This window comes from Natator depressus, chromosome 3, assembly GCF_965152275.1.
Source record: "Natator depressus isolate rNatDep1 chromosome 3, rNatDep2.hap1, whole genome shotgun sequence".
In the NCBI taxonomy this organism is placed as follows: Eukaryota; Metazoa; Chordata; order Testudines; family Cheloniidae; genus Natator; species Natator depressus.
In genome coordinates this window covers 97,205,120-97,222,413 of record NC_134236.1, presented here as the reverse complement: position 1 = coordinate 97,222,413, position 17,294 = coordinate 97,205,120, and the positions used below count along the sequence as shown (strand labels likewise).

At 43.8% G+C, this 17,294-nt stretch overlaps 1 protein-coding gene across 2 annotated transcripts; it reads right to left on the bottom strand.

Annotated features, from left to right (window-relative positions):
- Positions 1 to 1,213: 1,213 nt before the first annotated feature.
- CENPW (centromere protein W) lies at positions 1,214 to 15,960 on the bottom strand. Of its 2 annotated transcripts, XR_012638604.1 has the most exons (4): positions 15,616 to 15,960; positions 3,861 to 3,974; positions 2,034 to 2,314; positions 1,214 to 1,648 (listed from the first exon to the last, which is right to left on the bottom strand). XR_012638604.1 is itself a non-coding variant. In XM_074946934.1 (3 exons), exons 1-3 carry the CDS (start codon positions 15,703 to 15,705, stop codon positions 2,288 to 2,290), a joined length of 231 nt encoding a protein of 76 aa, XP_074803035.1. In that variant the 5' UTR covers positions 15,706 to 15,960; the 3' UTR covers positions 1,696 to 2,287. The 2 variants fall into 2 exon arrangements, 1 of the variants encoding a protein (XP_074803035.1); XM_074946934.1 differs by lacking the exon at positions 1,214 to 1,648 and having other exon boundaries at positions 1,696 to 2,314.
- Between the last annotated feature and the right edge of the window lie 1,334 nt (positions 15,961 to 17,294).

The window sequence follows — 17,294 nt, the reverse complement described above, 5'->3', positions numbered from 1 at the left end:
AGTATTTTAAGAGGATGTAAAAATAGTTGTACAACTAAGTATTCAAAAAGTAGGAAATGTCATTGTTAAAGTTGTTCCTGTAACCTTAACTCTTGCTTTTGTGCATATTTATTACAGTAACTTAATTATATGTTCATATAATTCCTCAAACACCACAAAATAGAGTATCTTTTCTACATTATATATGAATATAGCCTCTTACAATACTTCATACCATTTCTGCCTGACAATCCTTGGAAACATATAAAAAGTGCACATTTGACTCTAAACAACCTAACTATACAACAGAGTATCAAAATTTGCTAGTATATAGGGGTTAGGTGGAGATTCAAGTGCACTAGTTTTGCAAATAACTATCATCTTCTGAACTGCACCCAGGGAAGGCTGTCCTGATGGTAGGCAAAAGATACATTGGCTGACAAAATACTAGAAAATTTAGTTTTGACTTAGATATTTTCTATTAAGGTCTTTCTAAGGCATACTGGATCAATATCCCTCCATTCATTCCCTCTGCTTCCTTCATGCCTTACTGTCTCCTCAGCTTTCCCTCTCCTACACATCCTCCCCCTCACTTTCATTGTGGGTGTGAATATAAAAGAGGAAAAGGAGAGACAGATGAGTCCAAGCACTGGAGCACCTTCTTTTCCCACCCACCAGCTAGTGGTACTGAAAGTTGGTAAGGCAAGAGGGAGTCCATCTTTCCTCTTCCCATCTCCATCCTCAGCTGGTGGTACCAGAGCAGAGAAGAGTCTCTCTCTGTGGCACTGGGGCAGGCGAAAAGTTGAATGGTAGAGGGAGAGCCACAGAGCATCTCTCCCATCTTTCTCCCCATCCACAGGCTAATGGTACTGAAGAGCAAGAACACAAAAGGAAATAACTGAACCCCAAAGAATTCATCTCCCCTCTCTGTATACTGTTATGGATAAAACTTTTAAACACCCCTGAAAAGCAGTTTAGATATTTTGCCATAAGAATACACCAAATTATACTAGAATGCAGGATTTAAAATATAGAAAGAAGCATGCTATTTGTACAGTATATGCATTTGGATTTAAATTTTACTACAATTTGCTTAAATAGATCTGAATATTTTCATTTGGTAAAATTCCTGTTTGATTTATCTTTGCATACTTTGAGTCCTGTTAACATATTAACAGTATAAGACAATTCAACATGACCACATTGTATAAAAAGTCTTTATTTTTTTCTGTTCAATGAAAAATAATTAACTGATATGCACACATGAAGCACTGTTAACTAATGTTACATAAATCACAAAGCAACACAAAAGAAGTGTTATTGCACGGAAGAATAAGATACAAGTCTACATTTTTAAAAGTTTAGTTTCAAAAGGATTCTAGACACTTGAAATTGAAGCACTATATATGTAAAATATATACACCATATCCACACACCACTGAGATTCAACCCAGAGAAATGAAGGCAGAGAGCAGCATAGTATCCATGCCTGGCTGATCCTTGATGCCTCTTCTAGGTCTAACTTCAAGCATAGCAACTGATGTCAGTTGTAGTGGTTGTTTTTATGAAGTGCACCTGTCCAAACGGACCTAAATTAAGACCATCAGCTCATTTGAGGTAAACCACAGGACAGTCAATGGAGCAATTTTGGGAGAAGTCAGGACACCACCTAAAAATAAAGGTTCCATATCCCATTACCAGTCCGAAAAAATATAGAAGGTTTATTTAAGTAACTTGTGCTGTTCTTTAAAATTATTTCATGAATTAAGGCTCTGAAACTAGATATTTATAAACAATCTGAAACCAAGATATTTGATGCAACATTTTCAGACTGTCAGTGTTCTTTAAGAAGCCAACATTTTGCTGCTATAACAAAAACTAACCTGACATTTAGCGTAAACTCCTCATTAATAAGTCTCTCTTAGAATGATTAATATATTAGGAATACAACTACCGTAAACACATGGAAGGGAAATGCTATGGGCTTTTCCCAGTATTTTAGTTGAAGATGCAACCGAAAACTTACATTATAAAAAAAAAATAATAATAATTACCTTCACCACAAGTGTTTGCCTTGTGCTTTGGTAAGAGACTCACATATAAAGGAATGCACATCACATGTAAGTAAACATGGATGTTTCTTAAGAACATAAGTCCAATTCCTCAACAAAGGTAAAGCAGTGTAGCTGTATTGACTTCAATGAAATTATGCTTATTTATACCAACTGAGGATCTTAGCCATGATACTAAAGAGTTAATAAAAATACACTGGTAAAGCAAGTAGGATTAGAGAGTACTTCTTGATTTGCTAGCCTCTGCTCTTCTTTAAGATAACCTGTGAAAGTGAAAGAAAGTATACTCATCATTACTTATATGCCCACTGTGATTCAAACAAAATCAGTCATATTGAAATTCATATCACAGAACATACTTTAGACAAAATGCAACTTCAAAAGCAAAACTTTCTAAAACAAATGTTTTCTAGAGACCACCCAGAAGTGTCAATAGTTCTTCAAAGATCTCACCACATCCCTTAAGGCTCTGACCCCATTATATCTAGATAGCACAAGAGGTTATAAAAATGTGATTTTACTGCTGTTATGGGTTGATTTTTGTTTGTAATGCTTCATATTGGGGTTTTTTTTAATTTATGAAAAGGGCAGCAAAACTTTTGAATGGGCATTTTTTGGTTTAGAGTTTAAATTGAGAAGTTCACTTCTCAGCCCAACTGAGAACCATTTAAGTGTTAACATTATTAAAACGAGGCAATTTCTTCTTTCTCCATCTTTTCACTTAAAAAAATAGAAGAGCAACGATATTTAAATAATATTAAGACTGCACAGTTAAAAGGTTAGAAATGCACAAGATTCTAACCACAATATTTAACAGGGCCACACTGCACATCTTCTATATTTTGTATTAAATATATTAGCATTAATATATCCAGCAAATATTTTACAAGAAAAATAGGACTAGAAAATTTAATATGCATGGGGTGCTGGGCCTCCAATATGTTAAAGCTGCATGGCATCATTTTTCCATTTTGTCCAGTCCTACTAAGGTAGATGCAAGGATGACTCAGCATCTGAAAGAGATGGAATTTTGGATGAGGCCTTACACTTCCAAGTGTTCCTCTCCCACACTCCACTCAGGAATTCCCTTGCCTAAATGAAACAGGGCAGGGTCCAGGGAGAGAGAGATACAAGAAAGGGTCTAGGATTGGAAGGAGCATCAGATGCCCTCTGCTGATGTTTGTCTTAAACTGCTTTTTGTTGTTTCATGCAATCTACTTGTGAAGCTCTCTCAGACCACCTGCTTAGCCCGGGCTCAAGATGATATTCCTCACCTCCCCACTGGTAACAGACCCACATGTATTGTTGCAGTTAAGATCAGCAGAGCCACTCAACCTACAGCTCCCTTGATATAACAGCATTTTCCACAAACAGTCCTCCACTCTGGAACTTGATCCCGTCCTTGGTCTGGAAGAGTCCAGATTTTCATCACTCCCCACACTCGAGAGACTGAAGGGCAGGGAAATTATGGCCTTTGTTTTGGAAAATTTTTAAATTTGGAGTTATGGAAAGAGATGGGGAATATGTTAATGTGCGGGCAGTTTATTTGATGTTATTGTAGTGAATTTTACAACACTGATTTTTTTATTATTGTTAAGGTTCCGGAGGATTAATATATTTTGAGGTGGGTTTTTTAAAATATTTTGTTTATATATAAAAAACATAGCAAAGATAGCATTGCTCTAGAAATCTTTACTATTGTATATCCTGGCTTTTGTATAGTAACAATGCGACCTTATCTATAAACCTTTAATATTAAGTGTTTAAGCAAAAAAAGGGAGAGAGAAATTTCAACTTTAATTTTATTACCTTTGCTGCCGCCATGGTATGTTCAGATTTAATTGTTTTACTCTTGTTCTCAAAAGCATTTGCCCTGGCTTCTTCTGCTAATCGGTGGAGAAACAGTAAGAAGTTCAAATGCACCTTTGAAGAACAAAACACCAATGCAGTGAAATAGGTTTCCAACAAAATGCTTATCAACTGTCAATCATTTATATGGATTTAGCAAATACTTTATTTTTAAAAGGCATGAATCCTTCACTTCAAAAGATGCAGCGAAATATTTCTGAATTCCTGTGAAGGGTTTTCAAGAAAACCCTATTACTCAGCTACAGTTTAATTTTCTAGCCCTGAACATATCTTGCCCCCAAAATTTCCCGCACACACAGCTTCAATTTAGCCAAACTTTTAAAAAGTGTCTTTACTAAAAAAAAGCCACAGATACACCCGCAGGCATAATACTTGGTCCTACAGAATATACTTTGGTGTTTCCCAACAGTTTTCTAAAAATAAAATCCTGTCTACAACTAGGAGTTACGCCTTTAGGTTCAAACCATGTACTCATTTAGTTTGTCGGTAACTAAAAAAACCTGGATTTAGTTTAGATTTTATGAATCACCCTTGAGCCCTCTCGCTTTGTGCTGAATATTTACCTACAATTATTTTCAGAGACAGTGTTTCTTTATTTAACCATTCTTTAGGAATTGGGGGGGAAGGAGCAATTAGTACCATGTGACCAGTTAACTCTTTCCTGCCATCACCAAGTATGGTCCACAAACTAGTTTGGGAAATTCTTCCCGTATGTTAGTCCAAGACTCTCATTTCCAATCCTGCAGTGCAAAGCAGCAGCAACTATCTCCTGGGTCAAATGAAATGATCCCTCACACCCTGTCCATATTACAGACGACATTAAGGAAAGGGCAGCGCTCTGCTCCATCAGTACTCAACCCTCAGGCTATGGCTACGCTAGAGAGTTTACAGCACCGCAGCTGGACTAACGCAGCTGCGCTGCTGTAAACTCTCCAATGTAGCTGTTCTAAATTGAGGGGACAGAGCTCTCCCATAGGCTTAATTACTCTAGCCACCGCGAGAAGTGGTAGCTTTGTCGGTGGGAGAAGCTCTCCTGCTGACATAGTGCTGTCCACACCAGCGCTCAGGTTGGTGTAACTTATGTTGCTTGGAGTGGCTTTTTCACATCCCAAGCAACATAAATTATACTGACAGAAGTGAGAGTGTAGACATAATCTAATTTAAACATACAGAATAAGGGAGCCATAACAGACTCCCTCAAACTCCTCCACATCTTCTTGCACCAAGCAGATCTCAAACACAGAATAGACTATACCCCACTGATTAATGGAATAACCGCTATCAAAACAAATAGCTTCTTAAAATCATAAAAATGCAAGTGCCAGACAGGTGATTAAAAATTAATCTCTTGATAAATGTAGTGCCTCAGTTCTCAAAGGAAAGAGGAAAAGAAAGGAGAAACTAAACTACAGATTGTACAGTTTAACACAACCAGTCACCAGAGGCCTAATCCCAAAAACATTTACTCACAAGTGGCCCCATTATCTTCAATGGACTACTTGAGTAAACCCACTCCTGTAATCTTAATACAGCACAATTAAGACTATTATACACTGCTCTTGACCCCCAATGTGTAATGTCCATTGACAACAATGGAAATGTGGTCATGGATCAAGGGCAGACATGGGTCTTTAAGTTTTCAACTATAAACGTATACACATTTGAGTTCATATTATGTCCCACTACACACTTATTTCCTACTGCAGAGGTTTTATTCTAAGTGACTAGCTTAAAACTGATATAGGATGATAGATGGTCAATGGTATTTTAAAAGTTAAAAGTTTGCCAGAAGCTGGGAATGGGCGACAGGGGATGATGGATTACTTGATTACCTGTTCTGTTCATTCCCTCTGGGGCACCTGGCATTGGCCACTGTCGGAAAACAGGATACTGGCCTAGATGGACCTTTGGTCTGACCCAGTATGGCCATTTCTTATGTTCTAATGGTTGAATTTTAAAATAAGCATTTTACCCTAACAGTTTTCATTTACAAGAGAAAAGATTAGAGAAAATCTTTCATTTATGTGATTTATATAAAATCTACAATTTATTCTCAATCAGAATGTTTAGAAAAGACCACTGGAATATGCTATTAAGTTATATTTCATTCATATCATGTCATCATAAAACACGTAAAAACAATTTCTTGCTTATTTCTCTCAATATCTGTTCTGCAAAGCTAGAAAATTATATAACAAGAAAAAAATACAATTTAGAGTTTATTTACTGGAAATACTTGGTAATAGACATACAATACACACAGAGGATCTACTGTTGAGAACAAGCATATTTTTAATGCTAGCATACCACATGGATGAAATTTTTTAATCTGCTGAACTACAGAAGTATTAATATGCAACAGATATGTCCAAATCATGCCAATTTTTATATAAATATATGTACTATATAAAAAGCAGACATTCTTGCAGGTTTGCCTGGCAAACTCTCAAAGCCATTTTTAATCTGATTAAAAAATTTTAACTACTCATGCAGAGACTATTTGAAACATTCAAACAACAGTGGCACTAAAATAATGTTCAGCATAAGAACCTGGATTATTGAACATATCAACATGGGGATTAGACTTGTGGAAAATTTGTGTAGTTACCATTTTCCAAAATTCTTAAAGTAATTGAAAAATGAATTTGTTCTGCTGACATCTATACTCTACTGTAGCATCAAAAGGTAAAAATCTTCATTTGAAAGTCAGCTTTAAAGAGTGCTTTTCTCTCTGACCAGCTGTGTTCTTATTATTCTATTTTTAATAGCAATGTTTTCCAAAGTTTCAGAAGTTTTCCCCTGCAATCAGGAATTTAAAAAATACATACCAGTGTCAGTAAAATCAGAGTGCTCCTCAATAAAACAGATAAATAATAAATATTTCAAAAATAATTTAAAGGGACTAGGCCAAGGCAAGTGGAATGGAAAAAAGCAAAAAAGTGATCCCCTCAATAAAAATTATGGAAATGTCCAAGCAGGTGAGTGAGTTATTGCTAAGTACCTAAGCATACACATTTCATCCAGTCACTGAATGATTGTATATTATATTAGTACATCTCAAGCAGAAAAGGTACTATACAAGACAAAATTCTACACTACTCATTGCAACAATGACCCTGCATTATAATACACTGAACTCCCATTAATCAGAAAAATATTTGTAGGCATGAAGCTGCCAAAATGGCAGCATTAAAGAGTAAACTCCTCCATTTTACCCCAAAGAAAAAGTATAGAAAGAATCAGTATGAGCTTCTTCACATTGTCCTGCTGGTGTGCCTGAAGCTGTTCAGTGGAGGATATATCTGAAATGAAAGATCTATTTCTTAAGATTCAGCACCAATACTGCAAACAAGGAGGGCAGGATGATATCTGAGGTGGTTTTTATAATTCAGATACATGTCTGTGGTTCTAAAATAAAGCAGTCAAATAGGGTACTGTTCTTCTCCCATTACCTCAAACTGGAGGAGAGCCTGGAGCTCCACAACTTGAGACCTTACAAAAGATCCAAGCCCTCTTGGACAGCTGAAAAACCGACTGCCATATGCTTTTACTATACTTCTGGCACATAGTGAGTGTAGAAGGTAGATGATGCAGGAGAGAAGAGACGCCTCACCTAAACTAGCCAACAGAAGATGCCAAACCCAGGGGTGGTATGTTAAGCTCTGCCTCTCTCTCAGATTGCCAACCAGAGGTAGGTGCCTAGCCTTGGATGCCTATCTGAGTTACATGACTATGCCATTTTTGCAAGAAGCTGGGGGAGTGAGAGAACAAGACAGGCACTCCTTCATAACTTTTAGCATGGAGATACTCACCTGGGATGTGGGAGACACCCTCTCCTCCTGAGGAAGAGAAGTGATTTGAGCAGGGATCTGCCACCTCTCAGGCGAGTGCCTGTAACCACTGGACTATAGAATATGCTCAAGTGGCGCTCCCTCACTCTCTCCTACTGAAGCTGTTCTGCTGCATATAAATAATTTAAAAAAAAAAAGTCATTGGAGCAGGGTGATTGGATCCTGGGTCCTCCCACCTCCAAGATGAGTGCTCTAACCATTATGTTAGAACTCACGAGAGTGACTGTGTTTCTCTTGCCAAATCTTTCATTATTTCGTCACAGAGAAACAGCAGTGGCTGGCAAGGCTAGAGGGGACGCAGCCATCCACCCACTTCTCTTTGTTTTATCATTTTCTGAGCCACTCCGTCACCCATATGTACAGCCAGGTTCAGCAGATGAAGCCCTGCATCCAGCAGCACCAAAGCCAGGAAGAGGGTGGGCATGTGTGTCCTGGGGGAGGGCCCCACCTGCATGCTGGACTCTCAGAAGGTGGAGCTAGATTCCTCAGTTGTGGCAGGGAGCAGTAGCTCTTGAGCAGCGCTTCCTCAGAAGGCTGACATTGAAAAACGCCAGTTGCAGGAGACTCCATCAAGTGGGGAGGCTTGGGAGCCATGTCTAAAGCCAGGGGGCAGAAGAGCTCTGGCTTCCAGAGAGCCTCAGCAAGGAAGTGGGTCATACCTATCCTAGTAGATATTCTGGAGATTTCCCAAGAAGAGGAGATGGGGCTGGCATGGAGAGCAAAGTCCCCACGCTGGGGATCAAGATGAAGTTCACTGGGATGGGATGAGATGAGAGTCCCAGGGGAGATTCTGAGGGAACTGGGTTGGGAGAGTCTCAGGGGAAGTCGGGGATCCTGAGGTAATGGGGTCAAGGGGGGAGGGGAGGGAATAATAAAGAGAGTCCCAGGAGAGAGAAGAGAAATCCTGAGTCCCTGCATCCAGCTGCACCCAGAAGGGTCTGAGTGTCACAGGTAGGGTTGCCAACTTTCTAATCCCACAAGACCGAACACCCTACCCCCCCCTTCCCCAAACCCACGCACCCTGCCCCACCCCTTCCCCAAGGCCCTGCACCTGCTCACTACATTCCCCCTCCCTCAGTGGCTCGCTCTCCCCCACCCTCACTCACTTTCACTGGGTTGGGGCAGGGGGTTGGAGTGTGGAAGGGGGTGAGGGCTCTGGGATGGGGCTGCGGGTTGAGGCAAGGGGTTGGGGTACGGGGGGGGTGAGGGCTCTGGCTGAGGGCAGAGGGGTTCAGGATGTGGGAGGGGGCTGTGGGGTGGGTGCAGGGGGGGTGAGGGCTCTGGGGTGGGGCCAGGTATGAGGGGTTTGTGGTGCAGGATGGGGCTCCGGGGTTGGGGAAGGTTCAGGGCTGGGGCAGGGGGTTGGGTCACGGGCTTACCTCCGGCAGCTCCCAGTCAGTGGCGCAGCGGGGGGGGCTAAGGCAGGCTTCCTGTCTGTCCTGGCACCGCGGACCGCGCTACACCCTGGAAGCAGCCATCAGGACCGGCTGCTAGGCAGAGGCGTGGCAGGTGGCTCTGTGCACACTGCTCTTGTCCGCAGGCACCGCCCCCGCAGCTCCCATTGCCTGCAGTTCCCAGCCAATGGGAGTGCGGAGCTGGTGCTTGGGGCAGGGCAGCGCACAGAGCCTCGTGTGCTCCCCCCCCCACCTAGGGGTCAGACCCGATGGGCGCTTCCAGGGCACAGCACAGAGCCAGGACAGGTAGGGACTAGTCTGCCTGAGCGCCACAGCACTGCCGACCGGACTTTTAACAGCCCGGTCAGCGGTGCTGACCGGAGACGCCAGGGTCCCTTTACAACCAGGTATTCCAGCTGAACACCAGACACCCAGTCACCCTAGTCATGGGGAATGGGGCCCCACCTGTGTGCAGAAACACATGCCAGATGATGCTGTGGCAGGCTCTTCCCAATCTACAAGCTGGAAGAGCCAATGGGCTGGAGCAGGCAGCCAAGCCCAGCCACACAAGACAGGAGCCGCTGCTGAAGGGTGATTGCAGAGTGGGCTCAGCCACCACCCCCCCCCAGCCCAAGAATGTATTCGCCAGACACCTGTGGCAAAAGCATCAACAGGAGAGAGAGAGGCAGCTCCCTCTCAGAATATCCCATAGCGCAATGGTTAGGACCCTCCCCTGAGAATGATAGACCCCTGTTCAAATCCCTTTTTCCCACCAGGTGGACTTGACCTGGGAATCCCCCATATCCCAGATGAGTACCCTAATCACCAGGCTAAAAGTTATGATGCAGGTCCTCCTCCTCTTCCTCTCACGCCCAGACATTTTGTGCAAGCTCACCTACAGGGAGTCTGATCCAGTAGCCAAGTTCCGAGCAGACTTACCAGATCAGGCCCCACAGGCAAGTTACACAGAGGAACAACTATCTTTCCTCAGTTCCTGCATCACTCTGGGGCTTAGGTGTCTGGAAGCCTGGCATGGGGCTGCAGTGCGCGGGAAGGCAGGCAGAAACACAGGCACCAGGGGAACTTTTACTGTAAAAATGTAGGCACCTATGGGTGAGGTGGCAGCTGAGCAGGGTGTTGTGAATCCCAGTAGGACCTGATACTGGGATTTAGACACCTGAAGTGGCAGTTATATGCTTAAGTTCTTTTGTGAACCTAGCCTTTAGTCTAGTTTAGGAACTACCTAACAGTTCTTTTCATATCTGGAATGCGCTGCCTACCCTCCCTAAATTATGCTGTCATTTTGAATGAATAAAGAATGCATGAATGTGAAGCAACAATGACTTTATTGCCTCTGCAAGCGGTGATCGAAGGGAGGAGGGGAGGGTGGTTAGCTTACAGGGAAGCAGAGTGAACCAAGGGGCGGGGGGTTTCATCAAGGAGAAACAAACAGAACTTTCACACCGTAGCCTGGCCAGTCATGAAACTGGTTTTCAAAGCTTCTCTGATGCGTACCGCGCCCTCCTGTGCTCTTCTAACCGCCCTGGTGTCTGGCTGCGCATAACCAGCAGCCAGACGATTTGCCTCAACCTCCCACCCCGCCATAAACGTCTCCCCCTTACTCTCACAGAGATGTGGAGCGCACAGCAAGCAGTAATAACAGTGGGAATACTGGTTTTGCTGAGGTCTAAGCGAGTCAGTAAACTGCGCCAGCGCGCCTTTAAACGTCCAAATGCACATTCTACCACCATTCTGCACTTGCTCAGCCTGTAGTTGAACAGCTGCTGACTACTGTCCAGGCTTCCTGTGTACGGCTTCATGAGCCATGGCATTAAGGGGTAGGCTGGGTCCCCAAGGATAACTATAGGCATTTCAACATCCCCAACAGTTATTTTCTGGTCTGGGAAGAAAGTCCCTTCCTGCAGCTTTTGAAACAGACCAGAGTTCCTGAAGATGCGAGCGTCATGTACCTTTCCCGGCCATGCCACGTTGATGTTGGTGAAACGTCCCTTGTGATCCACCAGAGCTTGCAACACAATTGAAAAGTACCCCTTGCGGTTTATGTACTCGCCAGCTTGGTGCTCCGGTGCCAAGATAGGGATATGGGTTCCGTCTATGGCCCCACCACAGTTAGGGAATCCCATTGCAGCAAAGCCATCCACTATGACCTGCACATTTCCCAGGGTCACTACCCTTGATATCAGCAGATCTTTGATTGCATGGGCTACTTGCATCACAGCAGCCCCCACAGTAGATTTGCCCACTCCAAATTGATTTCCAACTGACCGATAGCTGTCTGGCGTTGCAAGCTTCCACAGGGCTATTGCCACTCGCTTCTCAACTGTGAGGGCTGCTCTCATCTTAGTATTCATGCGCTTCAGGGCAGGGAAAAGCAAGTCACAAAGTTCCATGAAAGTGCCCTTACGCATGCGAAAGTTTCGCAGCCACTGGGAATCGTCCCAGACCTGCAACACTATGCGGTCCCACCAGTCTGTGCTTGTTTCCCGAGCCCAGAATCGGCGTTCCACAGCATGAACCTGCCCCATTAGCACCATGATGCATGCATTGGCAGGGCCCATGCTTTCAGAGAAATCTGTGTCCATGTCCTGATCACTCACGTGACTGTGCTGACGTCGCCTCCTCGCCCGGTATCGCTCTGCCAGGTTCTGGTGCTGCATATACTGCTGGATAATGCGTGTGGTGTTTAATGTGCTCCTAATTGCCAAAGTGAGCTGAGCGGCCTCCATGCTTGACTTGGTATGGCATCCGCACAGAAAAAAGGTGCGGAACGATTGTCTGCCATTGCTCTGATGGAGGGAGGGGCGACTGACGCACGGCTTACAGGGTTGGCTTCAGGGAGTTAAAATCAACAAAGGGGGTGGCTTTACATCAAGGAGTATTTCAGGCAGGACTTCACGGAGGGTTCCAATAAGAAATGGTGCACCTAAGTTATTGTTCTTATTGGAACAAGGAGGTTAGTCTGGCCTCTGATTGATACATGGCTAGATTTACCTCGCTGCACCTTCTCTGTGAGTGGCTGCAGTGTGACCTAGAGGAATGAGTCCCCTAGACGGGGGAGGGGAGGGAAGCAAATGGAGTACAAAACAAATCTGGTCTATTTCTTGTTTTGATCCACTCCATCTATCTTTTACATCTTTGGCTGGCAGCAGACGGTGCAGAAGGACTGCATGCCATCCACATCTCAGGGCTGCTCGGCAGAAGATGGTACAATACGACTGTTAGCCATACTCATCTCTTGCCTGCCTGGCAGAAGATGATGCAATAGGACTGCTAGCAATCCATATCGCCTACCTGCTCACCATAAGATGGTTCAGTAGGACTGACTGCAGGACTAAAGAGAATGACTTGATCAAGTCACTCCAAATTTAGTCCCTGCGCCCATGTCTGCGCAGGCGCTCCTGATCGACCTCACACAGGCGACCAGGAGCACCTCGGACATGACGATGACGGCTACCAGTCCTATTGCACTGTCTGCTGCCACAAGGCAATGGGCTGCTGCTACTGTGTAGCAATGCAGTACCGTGTCTGCCAGCACCCAGGAGACATAAGGTGACAGTGAGCTGAGCGGGCTCCATGCTTGCCGTGGTATGGCGTCTGCACAGGTAACTCAGGAAAAAAGGCACGAAACGATTGTCTGCCCTTGCTTTCACGGAGGGAGGGAGGGAACGGGGGCCTGACGATATGTACCCAGAACCACCCGCGACAATGTTTTAGCCCCATCAGGCATTGGGATCTCAACCCAGAATTCTAATGGGCAGCGGAGACTGCGGGAACTGTGGGATAGCTACCCACAGTGCAACGCTCCGGAAGTCGACTCTAGCCTCAGTACTGTGGAAGCACTCCGCCGAGTTAATGCACTTAATGCACTTAGAGCATTTTCTGTGGGGACACACGCACTCGAATATATAAAACCGATTTCTAAAAAACCGACTTCTATAAATTCGACCTAATTTCGTAGTGTAGACATACCCTGAAAATACAACGTTATGGGCTATAGGTATTTCTACATGATTATTTCTATTTTTATTTGGTACTGCATATCTAGATCTAGCTTTAAATACACTAAATCCCAGCCTCAGAAATGCTGCCAAATGCCATGTTTAACATATAAAACAGATTTTGAATTTAAGTGAAACATTTTGTGCACGTATATAATTTTCACTACTGCATTCAGACACTTTGTTCTCCTTCAATTATATATGTGAAAGTAAACAAAAATCCTCATCCTACACCACAAAAATAAGTAATTCATTTACGAACAAAAAGGTGAAAAGCACTTCCAAATCTGGTTCAAAGTATTCAACTCTCATCCCAAACACTAGACCCAGATACTTCTGTGCATGAGGGCAGCTTTGTGCTACTGGCACGAGCTCCCACAAAGTCTGATTAACCAGCCAAGGTAGGAGGATCCTTAGGTGGCAAACACTTCCTATGCGATCATCCCATCTCTACAGCCAGAACAAGTAGTGTGGCCAAAACATCCATACATCTCAGCCTAAGCATAACTCTATTAACCCCCGTTTTCTGAAAATTCAGCTGTAGATGTCTGACTTCTATCCAGTTGTTTGACTCCACCTAGTACTTCCAAATGTACTTGTTCTACATAGAGAACAAAAGAAGCCAGGAAATCCTGGTGCCTAGTACGCTTCAAATTACTAGATGGAATGCACTCCATCCCTCGATTTGAGGCCTAAGTTATTCAGGTCTCTTTACCGGAAAATGCACAATTTAAGATGCATACATGCAGTGCATCTCTGTTATTAACCAACATTCAGTTAACTGACAGTCCACCACAGCATTACACTCATTTATCCCAAGTCCAAAATATAGCATCTATACTCTCCAACCACCAGTTATATGTGTTATTTATTCAAAAGTTGGCCAAATAACCATATGGTTACTAACTGATGGCTAACTCACCTTTGCTGTAATACATATGGAAAACTGCAATATGATAAGAACTAGGCAGGTGGGAAACTGCAATTACTCCTTCTGATTGGCTAAAAATTGCCTATATCCTCTTAGTGTCACCCTATTTCCCTCAAAGACCAGCCTGCTTAGCCTTTCATTAAATCTGTTATTTCTTTTAGATTGTACACTCTTTGGAGGCAGGGTCTGTCATTTACTATATATACAGTACCTGTAACAAAGGGGTCTGGATCTGATCAGCCTGTAGAGGTAACTGCAAAATAAAACAGGCTTGGCAGAATATGATTTTTATTTATAATTTTGATGAATATCAATATTTATTTTGACAGGTTTCAGAGTAGCAGCCGTGTTAGTCTGTATCTGCAAAAAGAAAAGGAGTACTTGTGGCACCTTAGAGACTAACAAATTTATTTGAGCATAAGCTTTCGTGAGCTACAGCTCACTTCGTTGGATGCACTTTTTAAGCATTTTTTCAATTTTATCAATTTATATGTTCATAGTTGCAGGAAATTATTGGGATCTCAGACAATTTAATGACAGTAGACACAGAGGCCAGGTCACCCTACAGACTCATATCAGTATAACAATTACTCAGGGGTGTGAAAAATCCATATCTCTAAGCAACATAGTTATACCAATCTAACCCCATGTGTAGATAGCATTATGTCAGCAGGAGAGCTTTTCTCACAACAACATTGCTCCTGTGGAGACTGATTAACTAGGCCGACAGGAGAAGCTCTCCCATCAGCATAGGAGCATCTTCACTTAAGCACTACAGCGGCGCAACTGTAGCCAATGCAGCATTTTAAGTATACCTGCCCTGAGTTTAAAAAAAAAAAAGTATTATTGCCATTAAAACACAAGTTATCACATGTTAAACTATGCAAAGTATATATCCTTAAATCAAATAAAATTGTCAAGTAGCACTCTTCTTACTTTGCCCATCTGCAAATATCGATTATTAGTCACAGAAATCTCTTTTCATTGGGTTCTGTGTGCTACAGTGAAATCAACCATTTACCAATAAAATCGAATCCTTTCAAGCCTAAATATTAACAATATGATGGTCAACCCTGTGTCCCTGAGGAGTGTAGTACCTTGTAATGCACCTCTACTGACCTCACGTCCCCGTGCCCAGAAGCCACCTAGACCCACACACACAAGCGGGGCAGGGGCAGCTCAACTCTCCAGTGAGCCAAAATTGCAGAGCAACTAGGGACCAGTCACATATCCTGGGGGGGGAACCACACCCCCAAGGCGGAGCAACCCCACATCCCCTCGCACTAGGGTGACCTACTCTGAGCGTGTCCCTCCCGCCGCCCCCCGGCAGTTGTGCCGTACCCCCGTCGCGGCCTGATATTTGGAAGCTGCAGAGCCGTTGCCGCAGGAGGAGGGGAGCTCGTCTGCCAGGGGCAGGAGTTCGCGCCTGCGCAGATCCCTCGGCCCCCTCCCGCCCTGTCCCAGCCCTGCCCCCGGGGGCTCCCCCCCGGTTCCCCTCACCAGCAGGTCGGCGTTGGCCGCCAGACGAAGTTGGGGCTTGTATCTCTTTATCAGCTTCCGCAGGGTGCTGCGGGGCGCCGCTCGCTTCATCCTCCCCGCCACCGCCGTGCAGGCTACAGCCCCCGGGGAGCCGAGAGCGCAGCGCGCGGAGGGGCCGGTCGTTCACGCGCGGGTCCAACCGCCCTTTCCTGTCCCCGCCAACCTCGGGACCGTTCGAATCCGCCGCTCAACCGCCGCGCAGCCGCACCAAGACTCCTGCTGACGCGCCCGCCCGCAACAGTGAAGGCGAAGGCTCCTCCCCTTTGCCTTCAAACGTTAAGGCTAAGCGCGCGCCGCTAGGCTGCGGGAAGTAGCGCGTGCGCTGCCTCCCCCCGCCCGCTCCAGGATCCTCCTCCTCGTCTTCTTCCTTCCCGCCTCAGAACGGACGTCTTAGTTCCCGCAGCCTTAGCCAAGGCGCGCTGTGGCGGGGACAGCGGGAGGTTGCACCTGCTCTGTCAGTGGGGCAGTAGAGTTCTTCTCCCCTGCTGCACATCGTTCAATCACAGCCATTAAAATAAAGCCAATCTGACAGCTTCGGCCAGGAGTTGCAACAGAGAGCACCCAACAGTGCCAGGGCCTGCACTGCCCAATTTCTGCCCCCAGCTGTGCCAGTCAGTTATTAGTGACTTGTTACAGCCAGGAGCTCACCTACCCAGTGGCTCCAACCTTTCCCTGACTACTGTACTGCTTTCAGGGGTCTGATTTGTTCTATGAACCCAAAGTTACACCTCACTTAAGAACTACTTGCTTACAAAATCAGACATAAAAATACAAACGTGTCACAGCACAGCATTACTGAAAAAAAATGCTTACTTTCTCATTTGTATCATATAATTATAAATCAAATGGAATATAAATATTATACTTACATTTCAGTGTATAGTATATAGAGCCATATAAAAAAGTCATTGTATGAAAGTTTAGTTTGTACTAACTTCGCTAGTGCATTTTATGTAGCCTGTTGTAAAACTAGGCAAATATCTAGATGAGTTAAAGTACCCCTTGTTACCCCAAAATTTGGACCTCAGGCACTCCAAGAGTGATTTGCTTATGATTATGCAATTTATTCTGTCCAAATGAGTAATAAGGTTGTGACTTGCCCTAAAGGAATTGCCAGGGTGTTACCAGCGGTCTTGCTAACCCCGAAAGGACACGGATACAGCCTTCCGTTCAAGGATTGACACACACAAGCAGAACTTGTTCAAAACAAAATAATATTTATTTAAAAGAAATAAGTAGTTACAATATATCTAATAAAGCAAGAAAGAAATACATAGAGCATAGTAAAACACAATAGAATTACATTTAAAAATCATATAATAAAATGGTGCACCAAAATAAAAGATACATAATACACAGAAGATACAGACCATATAGCAGTTACAATGTAATAGGCATATAGAGACCCTGAATACACAAAGGTCTTAGTTTTAACATTACAATTAGGGCTGTCGATTAATCACAGTTAACTCACATGATTAACTCAAAAAAATTAACTGCAATTAAAAAAATTAATTGCAATTAATCACACTGGTAAACAACAGAATACCAATTGAAATTTATTAAATATTTTTGGATGTTTTTCTACATTTTCAAATATATTGCTTTCAATTACAACTCAGAGTACAAAGTGTACAGTG

Bases quoted from the DNA above. Each gene is read 5' to 3' on its own strand.
- CENPW (XM_074946934.1), bottom strand. From the start codon at position 15,705: ATGAAGCGAGCGGCGCCCCGCAGCACCCTGCGGAAGCTGATAAAGAGA. The intron at 3,975-15,615 runs GTGAGGGGAACC...TGTTCTTCAAAG, and splicing joins CGGCCAACGCCGACCTGCTG to GTGCATTTGAACTTCTTACT. The intron at 2,315-3,860 runs GTAATAAAATTA...TCACTTTCACAG, and splicing joins ATACCATGGCGGCAGCAAAG to GTTATCTTAAAGAAGAGCAG.